Source organism: Bombus affinis, chromosome 1, assembly GCF_024516045.1.
Source record: "Bombus affinis isolate iyBomAffi1 chromosome 1, iyBomAffi1.2, whole genome shotgun sequence".
Classification (NCBI taxonomy): Eukaryota; Metazoa; Arthropoda; class Insecta; order Hymenoptera; family Apidae; genus Bombus; species Bombus affinis.
In genome coordinates this window covers 13577746-13598478 of record NC_066344.1, presented here as the reverse complement: position 1 = coordinate 13598478, position 20733 = coordinate 13577746, and the positions used below count along the sequence as shown (strand labels likewise).

The 20733-nt window shown below is 34.6% G+C and overlaps 2 protein-coding genes and 1 long non-coding RNA gene across 4 annotated transcripts; 1 reads left to right on the top strand and 2 right to left on the bottom strand.

Moving 5' to 3' along the window:
- The first annotated feature begins 10329 nt into the window (after positions 1 to 10329).
- LOC126920568 (phytanoyl-CoA dioxygenase domain-containing protein 1 homolog) lies at positions 10330 to 16758 on the top strand. Its single transcript, XM_050731159.1, has 5 exons — positions 10330 to 10497; positions 15107 to 15250; positions 15334 to 15447; positions 15539 to 15689; positions 15780 to 16758. The coding sequence occupies exons 1-5, from the start codon at positions 10477 to 10479 to the stop codon at positions 16196 to 16198; spliced, it is 849 nt and encodes a 282-aa protein (XP_050587116.1). The 5' UTR covers positions 10330 to 10476; the 3' UTR covers positions 16199 to 16758.
- On the bottom strand, positions 12762 to 14365 carry LOC126920574 (uncharacterized). The gene is made up of 2 exons (XR_007712007.1): positions 13960 to 14365; positions 12762 to 13254 (listed from the first exon to the last, which is right to left on the bottom strand). It is a non-coding gene; the product is annotated as an uncharacterized LOC126920574 (long non-coding RNA).
- On the bottom strand, positions 16287 to 20649 carry LOC126920527 (transcriptional protein SWT1). 2 transcript variants are annotated; one of them, XM_050731074.1, is made up of 12 exons: positions 20330 to 20649; positions 19477 to 20095; positions 19160 to 19339; positions 18650 to 19083; positions 18305 to 18541; positions 18001 to 18231; positions 17673 to 17927; positions 17396 to 17588; positions 17202 to 17317; positions 16956 to 17113; positions 16752 to 16892; positions 16287 to 16677 (listed from the first exon to the last, which is right to left on the bottom strand). In XM_050731074.1, exons 1-12 carry the CDS (start codon positions 20459 to 20461, stop codon positions 16443 to 16445), a joined length of 2931 nt encoding a protein of 976 aa, XP_050587031.1. In that variant the 5' UTR covers positions 20462 to 20649; the 3' UTR covers positions 16287 to 16442. The 2 variants fall into 2 exon arrangements, with proteins under 2 accessions (XP_050587031.1, XP_050587037.1); XM_050731080.1 differs by having other exon boundaries at positions 20214 to 20368.
- Positions 20650 to 20733: the final 84 nt, after the last annotated feature.

Below are 20733 nucleotides of genomic sequence, written 5' to 3'. Positions count from 1 at the left end.
CGATATGTATGAAATTGTATTTCGTAATACAGTCTTTCGATACAACACGAAAAATACGTATTCTAATTCGTTTAATTTTTGTTTTGTCTAACGACTGTCGGAAGACGTAGATAAAAGATGACAGAGGTTGAGAAATGTCTCTGTACCGGAGGAACACTTGTTCGAAACGAGTTCAAAAACTTATACAGACGATAAAGTCTAGACGAATGAAAAATCATATCATAGATGATGAAATTTGTATAAAAAAATAAATATCTATCTGATATTTAAACTACAGGATGATAAACGTTAATCTATTAATCACGAAAATGGCCATTATCAGGTTTCCTTGCTCTGCCGCCGTACAAGAGGTCATCCTAGCTTAGAAAAACTAATCGAGGAAAACATAACTTTACGAGCTTCTTCTTATAAATAAACGTATCTATTTTCAGAAATAAAAATACATTAGAAGTGCGAACGATCGTGGCAAAATCTCGCGGAATAATCGAAGCTGCTTTCAAGTACTTGGCACGTGATCGGTGAGCAATGCACGTGCAGTCGGCACGTGATCGCGAATGTAAAAGCTCGGTACACGTGCGTCAAACACGCACACATCATTCCAAAAAACGATGAAATTTCGACTACACTCGGGCAAATTAGCGATGCGTGATCGTGATTAATCAACGCACGCAGGACTGATGAATTTTTGGCCGCGTCATTAGTCCTCGTGATTCGGCAGAAATTACACGAACTTCCAGCGACTTCCTTTTTTTTGCTCCATTAGAGTCACTTTCAGGCTTGAGACATCACAGTTAAAAAATAAACGGAAACTTTTGTGCGTTGTTTCTGTTGTGATGTAGATCGATATTTTTGTTTACTAATTTGTAACTGTGTATGATCGAATCTCGAGATGAGTTAGTGAACGCAAATATGATTTCCCTCGTAACGTAAGATGCACATATACATATTTCCATTGTTCTTATGAAAATAATGGAAACAAATCTATTTCGGAGACAAAAATCCTGTTTGTTCCGGTTGAAGCGATTGTTTGAAGAAGATACGAATGGATTTTACCGGAGGCTAAGACGAAACTCTTCGAACTCTTCGACGAAAAGCCATTGTTTCGATATGGCGAAAATAGAAGTTTTAACGTTGGTTGCTGATCGTAAATGTTTTCATTCTTGTTATTAATAATTACCGACGAAAAGTATTTCTACCATTCTATTCAACTTGCTGATAGATTTAATCGCCGAAATTATGTGTTATTACATAATTTACATATTGTGCTATTGCATATTAAATTATGTATATTATATAAAATTATGTGTGATTTTCTTTTAAATTGGTAATTTTGACTTACGTCACTTTTTAAGAAATAATAACTTCTATAAATGATTTTTATATAATATTATTGTTATTATTGTTATTATTATTTATATATAGAAAATCCGAAACAATTCAGAGAACAAATATACGGACGAGGAAGAACGAAGATGGTGAATTAAGCGAAGCGCCTAATAAATTGATTAACCTACGAATCAAACTCCTTAGCCCGTTGCTTATTGATATTAATGATCAGCCTTCAAACACGTGCGCATCGATTGTTCAAATTGTATCGAGATCTATTCGAACTTATCAGGTCATCTATTAGAACACTTGCTCGGAAACTACGTTTAATTAACATCCTCTTCTCTCGCACCTAAGCTATAATATCTTTATAATTCGCAACATTAATACCTAGAAAGTTGCTCGTAGAGACACTCGTTGATTAATCATCCTCTATTGCATTACCCTTATTCGTTTTAAAATTGGAAACTTTCCAGGGAAACGTTCGCAAACGCGACAAACGAAACGACTTCTTCCTCGTTGCATTACGCCTCTTCCCTTTCTTCTCTCAGCTTTAGAGCTGACTTTTCACCCATAATTATGTTGAGTTATTCTTCTGGAATGGTAGGAAGTTTCTGAACTTGACAATTACTTTCTCGAATGACAAAAAAATGTGTTACTAAGGGAACATTTATAAATAATTCACGACAACCTATATTTTACTTTATTAATAATCTTTCGCATTGGTTGAAAGGGTGAGGAAGAAAGTACTGTAGCGGCACTCGACGGCAAAATTCATAATGGTTTTCGTCCAGTGAACCCGCTACACAAAAACTGTGTTTATCGATAGATTAGTTTATCATAGATCCGACAACCTTAGGCGGTTACCGAAGGTCAATCAAAATCCGTCGTTTTTGTTGTGATCATATGCCTTCGATTCGACTACCCGAAAAGTGAAAATTCGTAAACAAGGTCGAGGGTTCAGCGACCGTTGGGATCTTTCGAGAACGCCTTCGAAATTAAAATCCCGACGCCTTTTGTCAACTCCGACGGTTATAAATATAGCGAATAGGGAAGCGAGGCAACCTTTTGTTATCGAGTGACACGAGCAGTAACAGTTAAGTTGGTACTTCCCTGCGCCGATATATTCGTAATCACGAATCAAGCCAGCAAGTGTGTTATACGACTAGTGTACACTTAGGATATACATTAGTAAATTATATTGTTAAACATACTCTAGTGTCTCTAAACCTTCTATCGCCTACATACACCTCAGTACATATTTAACCTACGTAATAACCGGCTGCTGTTATCCTCGAATTCTTTACCTTTACGAAATAAGACAGTAAATATACGTTTGATAAATAATTGTTGAGCGACAATATACACACATAGAAGTAAATTAAGTAAATTAATACAAAATGACAGAACAACATAAATTAGTACAAAATATTATAATAAATATTACAAATTTGAAACTTATAGTAAATTTCTGAAAAATCCGTAATTATTATAAATTTAAATAACACGTCAACTCTTTCCGCTTCTAACAAAGCAGCATTTTTATATGACGCCTGATTAACGATGGCCAACTTAATGTTTGACTACTGGATATTATCATTATTATTATTATTCACAGGTTTACAGCTCTTTAGTATACAGCTCCGTTACAAATTGTAACGTTAAATAATACAAACTTATGGCTGACAATATTCTATTAATATTATACCTGAAGAAGGATTGTGAACAGGAAAAATCCTTTACTATTACGCGGTTAAATTGGCTACAGATCGTACATTGATGCAACGGACTACTTGATTTCGTCCGAATAACGCTGACGTATATAACTGGAGAGGAGACAGCATATCAGGGAACACAATGGTGCCATTTAGATGTACAATATTTCATGAAGCGGAAGTCGTTTACTATAGAAAAATCCTACCGGTTTAACTAACTCATCTTAAAAAATGACAAATAATCGACGAACCATGCGAGTTTCGACAGAAAATCAAATTTCCCCAAGACAATTTTGTATTCGCTGCTCGATGGGAAATCCGTTTTAAAGCGAATCCCGGATTATGAAAGCCACCGCGGAATACAGCCGCGTTCCCGTAGTCTCCGGTCAATAAATATAATCCAGAAATCGCATTACCAGCCGGTACGCTAATCGGGATAATTAGTTCAATATCAACCCGAGCCAAATTCACCCCACGCGGGCTAACGCCTCTCGCTTCTCCTCGTACGGAATTCGTATTATCGGTTCGATCCTGTCGCGCCGTTTCCTTGTTACCAGTGACGGTTTTTACGAGATTAGCCACCTACGAGCTTCGAATAAAATTCCTGCACTCTGTTTTTCTTTGGTTTCGCCCTCATCTTTCCCTTCTGTTGTGTTTTTGCTTCGCATACACGGTGGTCACCTCATCGTTTGTATGACACTTTTATTCGGCATTTTGCCTTAACTCTTTCGGCTACAATTTTTGTGCCACTTCTATCTCGCTATTCTGCTACGGCCAACAACTCCGTATAGCATAAATATCGTAGACTCGAAGTATTGTTAGATGTAAATATTTTTAAACCAGATTTTCTGCCCCATTATTTCACGACTCTGTTGCCTGTGAACAATTGTTCCGTGTACATTTTATACATATGAACGCTTCTAGGTTGTTAGAAATGACCTATATTTATGGATGCTACGAAATTAATTCGCCATTTTTTAAAGTCCCGTAATAGTAAATAGCTGTTAAATAATTCTTGGATGAATTACTCTGAGAAGTGATCAGAACATTCTCAACGATCATTCTAACGTAACGTGCATGAAATAAAGTATCTTAACAAATATAATAAACAAGAATGAAAGGAACGATAGCGCGTGTATTCTTCGACGGTGATCGTAAACGCGAAAATAGGAAACAGAACGAGAAAGCTGTTCGCTCGAATGCGTTTCTCTATTACTGGCAGCTTTTATGGGATGTTTTGAATAAAGCTTCTCTTTTTATTAGTCGAGCAGCGTGTTTCTCTATTCTCGTTTCGTTTACCTCCTGTTTCTGCTATTTCTTTCCTTCCTCTTTTCACACGTTTCTCTCGTTTTCCGCTCTGTACCGCGTCATTTTCCTTTTTTTCATCCCCTCTGCCTTTCCTCATCCTTCTTTCCTCACCTTTCATCAATCTCGCTTCCCGAATTCTCTTTCATCGGCTTTTTCTTATTTTCCTTTTATTATTGCGTTACCTTTTTCATATTCCGCCTCCTTTTTCGTTCTCTTTCGTTCCCTTAATCCCCTGTTTTATCCTTTCTCATTCGTACAAACGTTTTACTTCTCCGTGCCTCGTCTTCTATTTGGTTCTCGTTCTCTATCAGTGTCTCTTATCCCGTCATCCCTCTAAAACGAACTTTTACGACCCAGTTCTCGCCGTTTATCCCTCGTTTATCTTTTTTCTTCCCCCTCCTCCTTACATCATTTCCTCGCTTTCCAATCCGCTTCATTCATTCTTTTATCCTCTTTTTTAATCGATCGTATTTTCTTCCTTCCGCTTGCTGTTTTATTGTGTCCTTGTTTCCTTTCTTCTGCTGCCTCGAATCGAATATCTGCCGATCCAATTCCTGCTGTGTTCGTTTCCCTAATTCTTATCCGTCTTTCTTACTTTTCGCTCGAAAACAAGATGTTACTCGTCGTTGACTTGCTCCGTAGAAAATTACACAACTTTAATGTGAAGATTAGGAAACGCTATTTATTAATCGTCGAAAACTAAAAACACGGTCTCTTACCATCCTTAAGATTTATCAAAGGCTAACAAAACGAGGGATACCGACCAAAACAGCCAATAACACGTCAGAAGAGAAGGAATTGCAAATAGTTTGGACCGTTCAGGTGTGCCTAGCCACTAAAGTCTCCGACACTGCGTCCTTGGCAAAATACCAACGTTCCCCCACAACGTGTACATCCGCGTCAGGTTATCCGGATTATCAAGAAATAGTCGTAACCTGCCCCTTTCTCGAGAGGAGGGATGGATGATACGAAAGGGTAGTTGCATCTCGTTCCGGGCAGCGGCACTAACGACGACCCGGCATTAATAGCGCAATAATGCTGCACCAGCTAAGCCTTACGGTCTAAAAAGAAACTAAGTCGGCGTCTGGCTTGGCTAGCAGTCAAATGGCACCCGCGTGCGCTACAATTCCTGCGAACTTTATTCCGGTCGAGTCTCTTGATTTCGAGCTGTTTTCCTTGTTCGTATCGCAACCAAAGGAAGTCTAATCGTTTTTCCACCTGGGACTCACGGTAAACGTACATATTGCCTGCTATGCGAATTTTATTTTATATATGTATCTTGTTCTGAAAGCTGCAATAGATTGAAATATATACTGCACCATTACATTTAACGTTCGCGAAATATTATATTGCGCTTGCGAATTTTTCTCTGGCAATGTTATTCTTGCTACTCTCGTTGTCGAGAATTTTCTGGCCCATGAAATTCATCTTATTTTAATCACGTTCAAAAATTTGGTAAAACGTCACCGATCAACACCGTGCCGGGGTTGGAAACATCTTCTAATTCCCAATGTAACTAGCGTAACGAATGGTTAGACTACGAATATTTCTGCTAACTTATATTTATATACACACACACACACACACACACACACACAATAATAATGTAAGACATGGAACTTAAGTAGAAGATTGTTTTATCTAGTAAATATGGTAAAAGATATACTTTCAATGTTTTATACGTTTTTGCGCATTACAAATTTCTTTTAAATTTCCCATAAATGCGTAAGGCATATACTAGTGACACTTGTTGTTACATATATTCAAGGTAAAACGTTCGTTCTAACGTTTAGCGAACATGGCAACAAATATCTATTTAGGAACCACTTCTTTACTTCCATTCATAGAAATATAAAATTGCATAAACATGCCGAGATATAAGGGGCACGAGGTCGCGTCACCTGTACTGATATACTACTGGCTGGAAATATAGTCAGGTCGCGATAAGCGATGTAATATATTTCTCCAGCGCGGAAAGACCGCGTCGTGGGACGGATAAATCGTTCTTCTGCGCGATTTGATGCGGATAAATTATTTCTTTCGGGGAAATCATCGCCGCTGGGGCCATTTCCCGTGATACACTGCGCAGATGAATCGGCAACTCGCCCGTATACCTATACGTGATCTATCTCATATACGCGATCGATTTCCTGAAATTAATCAAACATTTAAAAAAAAAAAACGTAAGATTCACGTACAACCGGAAATTTGAACGTAAAAATCGAAAGAAAAATTTTACACGGATATATAGTTTTGCTAAGATCGCGGTCTAACCGATTTTACACTCTTCTCACCGTGCAATACCTGTAGATAATTTTTAATTTGCATGAAAAAGAAATTAATTCGAACGAATACACGGTAATTTGCGTGTCCCAGTTTTTCTTGATAAAAAGAGGTCTTTTTATTCCTTGCACTTTTACATCGCTTTCTCGTGATATCTCTATTTTTCCCATGCTCTCTGTGTTTTCTACTATGTTTTCCCTGTTTCTTTCTTTTGTTTAAGAATATTTGTTACATCTCGCTGAGCTTTCATCAATTCCTTCTAAACAGTACACGTATCGTAAGTACAGAAGTATTCCTTGGAATTTTTACATTTTTAGTTGATAAGTTACCTTAATTATTAGATACCTTCACAGATTTAAGGTAACGATAAATTTTGCCGAATAGATATGCATGCGTACGTGTTCACCGGAGCAGAAAGCATTAAACGTTACAGTTGTATTGCTTATCTCATAAACTTGTTCAAGTTATTTAACGAGTTTAGCACTTTGATACTTTGCGAGAACGCGAATATCGTTAATCGTTAACGGGACTCTCAATCTTTTTTTTAAACGTTCTTCCTTTTCTATTCTTTCCATCCCTTTAGGGGAATGAAAAGATCACGTTGGAAGTCCCTCGAATTTTTTACATTCTCTCACTAGAGAGAAGAATGGATAAAGTGAAGAGGCGCAAGGTGGGAAGTTCGTTTCACGCGTCACTCGTTAATATGTTAATCTTACGAGCAAAAATCTTATTTTATTGGCCGACGCCAGGCGCGGAAGACCCTATCGCAGGCAGAAAACGAGAACGTAAACGATTATTGCGACTTGATAAAAACACGGGATGAATAGGGTGTCGGTGTTTTCAACCCTTCCGTCCCGACAGCTTTTTTGCTCGTTTCAGCTCGGCAATCGCGACGAATAATAACTTTTTGCCTGACATTCTCAAACAGATATTTTCAAATAGGACCGTACATTCATAAATTCTTAATACTGCCATCAGTGAAAATACACGTTGCCTTTAACACTTTTGTGTCACTTTTTCTCATCTAACATCATTTTCTAACGATAATAGAAAAATTTATGTCACGTTTAAATTCTAAATAAACAACCAAATCTATATATCTATATATACATATTTTTTTTTTAGATAGAGATGAAAAAGAAAAAGAAAAATGGAGAAAGAGGAAGGTGTTAATTCGGTTTATAACATTTTGATTCTGAGTAAACGAGAAAAGATATTATATTGTCTAAGAGAGAAACAAAAAGAAAATAAAAAGAGCAAAAATGTTCGTTTAATTTATCGTTCGTTGGATTTTAAACAAGTAAGAAACAATCTATGTTATCGAATAGAAATAAAAGAAAAAAATGGTATTTGACTATCTCTGTCTCTATTCAACGAACTTTTTGTGAATTTCTGCAACGTTCTTAAGAACTACTTTTATGAAGAAAGCTATGAAGAAAGTATGATTTAACGAGTACGTAATTCGCCGATTATCAACGTCCAATTCGTCTGAATCTCAATTGGTGAAACTCATTTCATTCGAGAAACAAATGAGTAACAACATGGGAATTCGTTGCATCTCGCGTATTTTGAATCGAAGAACAAGAAGTTTATAGAAGTCAAGAACAATTGTTATGTTTTTATTCGAAATTACTTGTCTTCGTTAATATAAAAAATATTGTCGTCGTGCTTTTTAACAAGTAATTTACATATTGATTCTGATTAATTCATCGTTAATTTGAATACTTTGATAAAATTCATATGTCGTTATAGTAAGAATGGACAAAAGTATCAGGATATATAATTATTCATTATATGTTATTATTCTGGATATCGAGATCAATGTAGGACAGTGTGTTAGAAGTTTTCTCCGGAACGAAATGATTCTGAGGAAAATGTAACGTGGGAGATTCTGTTGATACTTCGAATAATTGTGTCTTTGGCTGAGTCACGTTTAGAAAAGAAACGATGAGGTAACGTAAGGGGTAGCATTTAGGCGGAACGTCTGAGTAAATTTAGTTCAAAATAAAAGCTAAAAGCAAGTGTGAGTAACAGGAAGACTGTTCGAGTTTTGAGTGAAGAAAGTTGATTCATTGGTAAATTTGAAAATTGACTGTAAGAAAACAAATTAAATTGTAAGCAGTAACGAGTTTAGGATCTATCGTTAGACTTGTATCAGCCAATAATTTTTACAAAATTCCATATCGTACGACTGTACATATGTATTTTACGTGAATTACTATTGAAATTTATATTATGTGAACTACATAAATAAAGAATATAAAATAGTATTTTCCTAGCATAAAAAGTTCCTTAAGTTTACAAAGAATACGAGAGAACCGTCGTTCATACACAATTCATACATCAATATTTTTCTTGAGCCACCGAAAATTTGCTTATTCGTTGAAATGGGAGCGCGATTGAGAGATAAAAATTCGAGAATAGTAACGGAATTAAAAAACAAAGCACCTTGGGTGGGTCGAAATATATGGCAAATAATAATACAACCGTGTGTAGAGGCATTCGTTTGGATTAATTTTAAACGCGGAAACCATTTCATAAACATCGAGGCATTAATTAAAACGGTATCAAATAGCGAGAACAATATCTGGTCGTATTGAATTATATAGGTTACGTCAAAATTCACGAAAAGTCAGACTAAAATTGAAGAATTGCATTTGTTTGAATCGCATTTAAATGGAAACGCGTCTGGAAAGACCAGCACGGTGAAGTGTTGCGGTCGACAATTTACGAGACCGTTTCAATTAAACTTAAATGTACAGAGCGTTTCAGGAAACGAGGCGAGAAGTGAAATTAAACTTTCAACATTTTGCTAATGGTCAACAGAAACGAGTTGGAACGCGGAGAATATTCTGCATGTAATTCGCCAACAAATTAAAACTTTCAAGTTAACTGGGCTATCCGTTTGAATATTCCACCAAGATACAGGCTTCTTCAGTTTTTCGTAAGTAACCAGATGCGTAGATATTGAATCGTACGTTGATCGATGGTCGTCTAAGTCAAATAAATTTAAATATATTATGTACATTCTATAGATAACATAATATCTAACTGATTGAAAAAATATTATAAGAATACCATTGCTACAGCTTGTTTCACAAAAATTGTCATCGATGTTATGAATATATTGATAAAACTTGAAACCAACCTGAAAATATGTATAGAAAATATAAAGTACTTATCGCAAACATATATTTGGTAAAAAATTGATATACTGCGTGAACCTATCTTAACCATAATACAATGAGTGCTAAATATAATTACCTAAACACTTGTATCAAATATCTTGTCATTTCTATATACGTTTTCAGATTTGTTTCGCACTTTATCGACATAACCATGATAGCCAAGTCTCATACTACGCGGTATATACTAATAAAATTTCAAAATACTTCGTATAATGCACGTAATATATTTGTAAAAGATGTCCACGAATGTTCTAATACTTTCGCGAGCTTATGTATATACATATATTTAACTCAATATAATATATTTGACCCATAGTGACTAAACCGCGTAAAAAGTTCATAATCGACGCATGCGTAATCGCGTACACGTGTTAAAGAAGCGCACCAATAGCATAACGTGGCGCGTACGCGTTCAAATGATGACTCGACTCGACCCGACCCGACCCAACACGACTCTGTACGATTCGTCGCCGCGTAGGCCGACTCGACTCGATTCCACACGACTCGACCCGAGTCAACCGTCGTCACAGAGCCTTCGCGGTTCACCTAGTCATTTCGTAGTAGCATTCAGTTGCGGACGCGGACGTATAGGCTCGCTCGACTGCGCAGCAAATCCGACCGACCAGTCCGAGATCGGCTGTGACGGACATAATAGGATGAAGGATATCCGCTCGCAGGTGAGTTAGTTGCTCACGACTCCGTTACCTTGTTTCGAACAGAAGTCAAGGTCCGACAGAATGTTCGCGCCATAGCGACCACGTGGAACTTTGCCGCGTTTAAATTCTCCGATATTCCGACAGTCGCTTCTTATCTTGTCAGTTACATATATTTTTAAAATCATTTTTCTTCCTGTCAGTCGTTAATTTTTTTATCTTTGCATTTTATCTTGTTTGTATTTTTGTCAGAATTTGTAGGTAAAGAGAAAGTTTGTTAATGTACGATAGTATACAGTGAAATTTGTATTTTTTGATTAGAAGATAGATATTGTGTTCGTGAAGTGAATGTAATATTTTTGTTGGCTCTTCTTGTGGCTTTGTTCGTGAAACTTGGCAGGTACAACGTAAGATCAGATAAGATCGTATAAATTCAGCTTGTGTTTTTAAAAGACGTTTTACCTTGCCTCTTAATAAACGTTCTACCTTTTTTAGCGTTGAGATTATTCGTTTAAATTCAGTTCGTGTCGCCGACATTTTAAGTACTTTCTCCCTTCTCCACAAATTCAATCTTTATTCCTAAAACGATATTCCATATTTACTAATCAAAATATATCCCAAGAAAGCAAATTTCGTATAATTAATGTAGAAAATTACAATCTCCTCCAAGTTCAACCATCCAATTTTCCTATCGGAAATCAAACTCCCATTCGAGATACCATGGAACGCGAACACGCTGTTCGCCTGTATCAAAAAATTACGCTCGATATCATAAATATCGTCATATTGTCTCGACGATACATCAAAGTCTAGAACAAAAGCGACGAAGACTCGGTATTCTCGTTTCGACTATCTACGAGCATCGAAATATTCTTTGCCTTATTTACAAGTAGCGACCACGTCGCGAAAGAAAAACAAGTAGTAGTCGATCGATCGCGATTCTTAATCGCCCTATCAAAGGTCACCAGACCTCGTTCGTCGATCGAACGATCCGGTGTACGATCACGACGCTATATACGGGCTCGCTAAAAGCGAATCCCAACGACACAGTGTCTCTGTTGAAAGGGAAGAGACGACGAAATCAAAGCTGAGAGACCAATGGCCGGTGCCGTTATCGGAGAAGACTGACATAATCGAGCCCGACCTATCGTTTCAGGGAGGTCAGCATCCTCCTACTATGGACCACGTCCCAAATAAGTCGATATAGAATAACGTTAACCGTTCTTATATACTCGTGAAAGTATTTGAACGCTTGTAAATATTTTTTACGTGTATATTATGTATGTTATGCGAAATATTTTGAAATTTCATTAGTATTATGAGTCTCGACTATCATAATTATTTTGGTAATGTTTGAAATAAATCTGAAAATGTATATAGGAGTCACAAGATATTTAATGCAAGTAGGTATATAGTTAGCAGAGATCACAAAAGGATTTAATAAAAAAAATAAATTCTTTAGTAGATGATTGCACATTGAAATGAAGTTGTTGATATCTATTGAATAATGGTAATATTTAAGTAATTTCTGTTAAGTAATTAATGTTTTTAAGACATTTGTATGATTAATCCTTCGTAACTAAGATTTCATTTGATCACAAGAAATTATTCATTTGTATACTACACAACGTTATTGATATATCTTGGTAGAATCACTGTTACGCTTAGGTTTTACACGTATAATTGATCGATCATTGTGGAAAATATTATAGTATCAATCTGCGTTACTAGTATTTTTTTCTGTATCTATTCAGAGCGTCTGAATTGAATAAATTGTTTTCATGGAAATCCTTCGGAAGAATGATGACATTCGGAATGTTACACAGACAATAACGAGTTAAATAATTTACCTAAATTGTGATCGTTGCATAATTTATGTCACTATTATTAACAGAAGACTTTCCAGCGTATTCATCGCAGTGTTTGTTGGTAAAAGTGTCTAAGTAGTTAACTAACTGTTTGTCTTGATAATATTATGATAATATTCAATATTTGTAATACTTGAAACGATCTGTCAATTTATTCAACGTTTTACCAACACACAGTTATTATCTCTGCAATTAATACTCTTGTTAATTACATCATCGTTACTTCTGGCTTTATTTCACTAATGCTCGAAATTCGTGTAAATTGTGTCCAAATAATTTTATACTAAGTTAAAATCGCGTTAGCGCATAATTATTTTTTATAGAAAAATGTAACAACTCATTTTATCACAACTTTATTTTACATAGATAAATTGTACACATGATCATGAATACAAAAATACATCATGATTTAGAGTGAAATTTTAACAGAGACAGACAAATACGACCGCTAGATTGCAGATATTTATGCAAAGTCGTATTTTTGTCAAACACGATTGAAACAACAAAATTTAGACAAAAATTTATTTCACCTAATATCACGATGAAATCTCTACTTTGTAACTCTGCGCATTTTTTCATCTTTAAATTTCGCTTTAAATAAATGCATAAAAATAATTACATAGTCTAATTATTATATATATATATATATATAGACATTAATATCGTTATTACCGACAATATAATCGGTCAAACAATTTCCAATCGCTGATCGAGACATATATAAATCGTATATATAATAATCGGACGCACGTGGTCAACACTGTGATCCGGCGATCCATTTTTAGATTCCGGTTAAGGTGACGATTAAACGACCAAGGGAGGCCAACGCGTATTACATCCGTGTTCTTGGACGACGAAACGTCATTCTTGATCCTCCCACGCGATCTCTTGAAACGGAAATACCACGATGGCTCTAGCAAAGAGAAAGAGAAGAGCTAATTTCTTTAATGGGATGCCACGCTCGGTTTAAGAGACTTGTTCACATTCAATGTCCTTTTACTAAATACATTAATAATTACCCGTGCAATCGTTCTTCTCTTTAATGATGCGTTTAATCCTTTATAACAAGGGAAAATCATTTATCACGCTAATAGTAACATTATCTATAAGAACATGAATTTCCAACGAATAAAAAAGTTTCTGAAACATTTATTTAAGTATTTAATTACGGGCAGTCTACTTGAATGTTCGAATGAAAATTCTTAAAGCTTGTGAATCGGTAATTACGATAATCATGAATCAGGTTACAGAGATTTCTTATACAATTACATAGTGGTAATCAAAATAAATTAATGGTACTTAGATTTGATAGGAAATACATCGATCCAACGTATTTATATTGAAATACGGCAATTAAGGAATCAATAATATTGTGATTCTAATAATCGGTGAATGAATAGTTCAGCGTGAAAATACAAACGTCCCGCATTCCCGCCACGTTACGCATTTCTAATTGCGACTTGGCGCATCGAGCGGCAATTAAAAGTGACGCGCGCTTTCTACAAAGCAGAAGATTAATACGCGCATTCTCTGCTCTACATACGCCTTGTTCGTTAAAACATCTCTTCTTACTCTCTCGTCTCGCTACAGCGTCTCGTTCAAACGCTTACAAACCCACCTTTTTCCTCCGTTTCCTGCTCCTCCTCCCTCGCTAAGATGCAGCCGAAAGCGAAATACTACGTGCATCTTCGTGTGAACTGTAATCGCAAGCAACGTCTTTTCACAATGGTATTGAAAACGTGAATCTTAAAAAATAACGTTTGCACCGTTGTCTGATCTTTTTCGAATTTGTGGAGATGATCAATGTGAAACTCTTTTCCTAAGCGGTTTATATTTCATCGGTCTGACGCATTCATCGGATAGAAAGTTCGTGGGAACACGAATTCATTCTAATCGTAACTTTAATTGTACGTTATCAAAGTGGTGAATGGTGGACGAAGGGAAAGTTCAGATACGGTCTCTCGCGAAAGAACAACTGGGTCCCGGGGTCTCGACCTTACTTTGGTCTAATGACCACATAAAACGCAGGCTCGTGGACCCGTGAAACACGAAAGGCTGCACCGTGTCCATTCACGAAGAAGAATGAACGCCTACGCGCGCGCCTTTCTATTCTGGTCCGGACGAATCATGCTCATTCGTCTGATTCAGCTGTGACATGGGATGAGATTTTTCCACGGTCCCCTGAATCTATCCGAATTATTCGATTCCTGTATAGGAAAAGAGGAAAGGTGGGAAAGTCCTGAAGTAGAAAAGAAATGTCAGATTCGGTAAATCGTTAGTTTTTCGAAAAGAACTTCTATAACATGTTTTTCCTCGTCTTATTATACAGGATGCGGTCGAATAACATGTACAAGCGGGCACGAGGTGATTATTAATATATTTCGGAAATAAATAAATAATTTAGGAGAAAATATAATGACAAAAATAGAAAGTTTCTCCACACCTTCCTTATTTTTCCTGTAAATTTTGTTACTTAGAAATCACAAACGAAAAATACCATAAATAATATGAATGTAATTTAATATCAGAAGTGAATAATCGAATTGGTAATGCTTCGGGAGCTCGTTTATAAACTAGAGCCAAGCCAAGCTTGATTTATGTACAAAACAGTTTATGTCCAATGTTTACGTTCGTATAAATTATATCAATAGTATTTAGTGCCAAACGTATCGTGTTCTTTCGAGAGATACAAACGAAAATGAATCATCTGAACTCGTCGCTATTAGCATGATTAACAACGAGATAAAACATTTTCATGTTCACAGTTTGAGAAAAATGGTTTCGTCGTTCTGGAAGATTTCTTCCAACCGGAAGAGATCGACGAACTCAAATCTTGCGGAGAAGAATTCACTACCAACTTGCCTCCGGAAAATGAGAGGAAAGTTTTCAGTACGATAGAGTTGCAACAGGTACGAGTTGAATTAAGGATATGTCTTATTTATTTAAGTATCATCGATACGACGCTTACATTTCGAATTTATTTATTATTCAGAGCAAAGATAAATATTTTCTGGACAGTGGTAACAAAATCAGTGTGTTCTTTGAGGCTGAAGCTTTAGACGATAATGGAAAGTTGAAAGTTCATCCTCGAGTGTCCTTAAATAAGGTAAAATAGAAGATACTAATTTGAAATAATAATAAACATTTACAATAATTACTTATATAAATATCAAATATTTCCTTTGACAAAATTACAGGTAGGTCACGCCCTGCACTGGCTTCACCCTACATTCAAAAAATATACTTTTGATGAAAGAGTTAAAGAAGCAGCTTTCCAATTGGATTATCAAGAACCAGCTATTTGTCAGTCAATGTACATTTACAAAAATCCAGGAATTGGATCAGAAGGTAAAGAGAAACAAATATTTCTTACTTTTTTTTTATTTCGTTAAATTATTTCAATTTTCAACATCTAAATATAAGTTAATTTCATAATAGTAATAATGCACCAAGATGCAACATATTTGTATACGGAACCGGTGAAGCTTGTTGGTTTCTGGATCGCTTTGGAAGATGCTACTCAGGAAAATGGATGTCTATGGATCGCACCAGGTTCTCATAAGAGCGGTGTTCATCGACGTTATGTAAGGAATAAGGATTCAGAATCCAAGGAACTGTTAATCTACGACAGAGCTGCACCTTGTTACCAGCTTAGTAATTTTCGACCAGTCCCAGTTAGCAAAGGAACCTGCATTCTCCTTCATGGACAAGTAGTACATTTTTCACATCCAAACAAAAACGATAAATCAAGGCACGCTTACACGTTTCACGTAATCGAGACGCAACACACCTCCTATTCGAAAGAAAATTGGCTGCAACCACCTCCAGGAGGATTTCCAAAGTTGTACAGAAATTAAATTTACAGAGATAATGCTCGATCGGTAGAGCACTGTCAAATTATTTTATTACAAATTGCCAGGGAACATTATTTAATATCTATTGCTATTCTGGCTGTGCATTTTTATTTTCCACCTTGTACAAAAGTTATTTCTTGTATTATAATATAGAAATATTAGTATAAGTGTTACATACATTATGTAAAACGGATGTAGCTGAATTCAGAAGAATTTTAGTCGTTTTATAAATATACATCTATGTACATCAGTAGTTCGCTAATCTACTAAAATGAATATTGAGTTCTTGGAGCTGACGTAGACCTCTATCCAATACGTCCTCCTTTCGTTTCACGCAACAATATACATCAAGAGGCTCTATTTCAACATCGTTTAACTTCAGTGCTATTAATGCATTCTCAGGAAGAAACGTTATCAATGTCTGATATAAATCTATTAGTGTTCGATAATCCGTACAAGAATTTTTGACTTGTTCTACTACACTGCAATAAAATATGATTGTTACTATGTACACATATAAAAGAGTGGTTAAATAATTTAATAATAAACAACTTACGCGCTTAGATTGCATTCTAATTTATTTACATTCGCTGCAATTTCTGGTACTGTTTTTTTTATAAATTCTACAGATGGAGCTGGATTAGAAACATTGTACTGCAAAGTGCAGGGCATTCCTATTGTTTTGGCCGTTATACCACTGTACATATAAATGAATAAATATCAATAATACATCATAAACAAATATAATTAGGAAACTTACGCCATATCTCGAGCGTAAACATATGCTGCTTCAAAATACTGAAAAGCTTTCTGTGCTCTTTGTTCTTGTTTCTCGACATCATTTTCAACTCCGATTACATTACACAGTTTGTGATTATTTATTTGAGATTCATATTCACGACATTTGTCTTTTAACTCCTAAAAAAAACGATACCGTTAGGAAAATGCATATTATTTCAAGATACTTTAAAATGATATTAATAGAAGAAATTGTGAGAATAATTACATCAATTTTTTTAGATATTCGTAACATTAAAACTGAATGTTTATCTATATTAACCATTTGTACCAGATCATTAAATTTGTCCAAGATATAACTATTTTCCTGTAAAGTCTTTGGGCCTTAAAGAGAAAAATGTTTAAACATTAATAAAAATCTTCGAAACGATGATCTTTTTCAAAATATAGAAACAAAATTACCAGATATATCTTTAAATATCTGTAATAATTCTTTCAAAGTATATTCTGCTGCTCTTCGAAATGATTCACTTGTAGCAGCTATCCAATGTTTTACAGCACATTGTAAAACAGTCAAAGTTGTCCAAGGTGGTTTTATAATAACATATTTTTCCCAAGATGATCCATATAAAGCATACATTTCTTTACTGACTATCTGTAAAAAAATTACTATTAATTTATATATATACATATTTTTCTTATATTACCTAATTATAACATATATCATCTTCATGCTTACTACTGTTAGAAAGTCTCTTATAACACTTTTTATGTCCTCGTATATTTCATCTGATAACTGCAATTCCTCACAAATAATTGATGTAGAATTCAAACTGAAACTTTCTCGACTTCCATTATTAGAATTAGACAATGATTTATTTACATTGGTGGCATTAAGATAGTCGACTTTTTCAAGGGGATCATTTCTTCCAAGTGTCACAATATCATAAATCATCGCTTTATTACAAAGATTTACGTCATAAGATAATAATACCTAAATAATAAAGAACCAAAATATAAAGTCACATTTAAATATTTTGATAAAAGTATGTTATATTATAACTTACTACGGATTTCCCTAAATCACGAATTTGTAAACAAGTCTGTAGAATTTCATCGTCTGGACAGTCGATAGAAAATCTTTCTTTATTTTTTGCAACATCTTCTGGTGTTTGACCAATTACGTGAGATTGTTTAGAAGAGAAAAGTTTATTAATGTAATTTATAGCTTTCCTTGCATTCAAACATAACGATATTGGTCTTGATTTACCATTATCGTCTTTAATGTAATCAAGCTCCTATAATAGATTATTTATGAAAGCTACAAATGTTAGGATATAGCAAAATAAATAAAAAAATATGGAATCTTACACGTATAACAGTCCATGGTATTGTAATTATTGAATGATCGTAAGTTTTAAAAATAGCTTCCCTTGCCAGTTCAACAGCATCAATATTTGACAGAAAAACATTTGTATCAACAACAATATACAAATGCCTTTTTGCTTGTTGTTCTGATAATAAGGGATATTTCGAAGTATTACTAGGGATATTGCAGGTTGTATTTACATTGTTTTCTGTACAAAGTTGGGTTCTAACAGCTTGAACCTAAATAATGTAAATATAAGTCATACTTTAACATTTGTATATCTATTATTCATTATAATAATCTATATATGACAACTGAATAAAATTTATAAAAGTACTTGACATTACTTCAAACATAATTTTTTCATCTTCCAATGGTTCCCAGTCCATTTCCTCACAAAAAGCATCTTCATGGGCTGACTTTGCTAAATCATCTGAAGTTGTTATTGAATTTTTAGATGCATTTGCTGTTTCTTTTACTTTGGGAGGACTTAAATTTGTATTAGTGGCAATCTTATTATTCGAACATCTCTCCCTCAAGCGTTCCAATCTAACTTCCGCGTCTTTATAAACACTTGACATGGGCATTTCTTCACAAACAGAATCTTCGTAGGTCCATTTTATTATATTATCTACAGTTGTTATTGGATCTTTAGATGCATTTGCTGCTCCCTTTATCTCACGAGTATATACACTTTTATTATTAGCAATTTTATTATTTACATGTGTCTCCTTCAAACGTTCCAATCTAACTTGTGTATTTTTAAAAATGCATGGCATGTCTATAATTGTTCAAGAAATTAAATACTAAGAATAAACTTCAATTTATGATATCAAAAACATTGTTACAACACTTACCAAATTTCTTTGCAGGAGTAGAACTTGTAGGACTATTATGACTCAGATTATCATCACACTGCTGTGATGATAGGCTTGTTTTCAATCTTTCCATACGTTCTTTTCCTAAATTTTTTTTCATAGACTTTCGACCTTGCACTTTTGGAATATCCTCACCCGAATTGCCGCTTTTTCTTTTGCCTACCAATATTTTTTTTATTACTATGGCTATGTAATATACGATTTACATTAATATTTTTTGACTTTAACTTTTTAACTATGTACATAAAAAGATTATAGAAAATAACATAGTATAACTTCTTCTTCCGTATACTAACCAACTTTTGGACCTTTTTGTACTTCTCTCTGGCTTCTGCTATCTGAGGGAGATGAAACCTCTGAAACACTTTTTTGCTTAGATACATTTTGATTTCTTAACCGTGTCTTAATTGGATTTTCTCCTTTATCTATCACATTGCTTCTGTCTTCCTCTGTCTTTTTGTTAGGACTACTTTTTGCTGTCCTTCCCTGCCTTTTTTCTAAAAGTATTTGCATTTGTGGTGTATAAGATTCTTTTGAGTATGTATAAACATCAGTTTTTTGTGACAGTGGACTAATTTTACTAAGCCTTGACGGTGGTGATTTTGAAACATCTTTAGTTGATTTGGAACTCTGAGGACTTCTAGGAATAATTTTTTCTTTCTTTTTTAACATTTTCTGACGAATTTCTTTCATTTGAGGTGTTTCATTTCCTTCATTAGCTTTAGTTTGCGTTTGCCTATGGAAACGTTTAGCAGTAAGTATATTTCTTCTTGTGATCTCTTTTTCAGATGCACTCCCTTCAGATGAATTTCTTTCAGAAACAGTAAACTGCGCTCCATTATCTTCATCATTTTGTAAGTTCATCTTTCGTGAGTGTTTACGTTTTTTAGCAGATCGACCTAATTTCTTTTCAACCTAAACAAATAATTTTTTACATTATAATTATAACAGAGATTATGAATTATAATTAAATTATGTATGAGAAGTATTACTAGCTAAAAATGTACGAAAATATATAATAAAGATAACTTACTATAATCTATAGGTTAGAACAGGCAGTACAATTTTAAAAGATCTAACAAAATATCATCCACTTCCTATTACCATTAGTATTAATTAAAAATAAAAGAAAATGAAATATCAAATTACTTGTTCTGTCTGATCTTCTGTCGGGATATCCCAAGATGATTGCTTTGTTTTTTCATTAAAATAATATATTTTATGCGGATATCTCTTTGAATTCCGTATACTCCAATTTTCCGGTAACTTATGTTTCATCATATTTGAAATAGTCGAAAACTATGTAAACACTACTTTCGCGAAAAATTAAGTCGTCATTAGAGGGCACAAATTTTTTGTTACGTTTCATTACATTCTCACTTATAAGCTTCAATGATATCATATGCCAATAGGCGGTGACTGATCATAAACAAAATACAGATGATGTCAATCATGTGTTCCAAAATGATGAATTTTAGAATTATAATAATTGTCTTAATAATGAGAATATTTACAAACTGTTCTCTTTTTCATATTTTATTTATAATTCGATA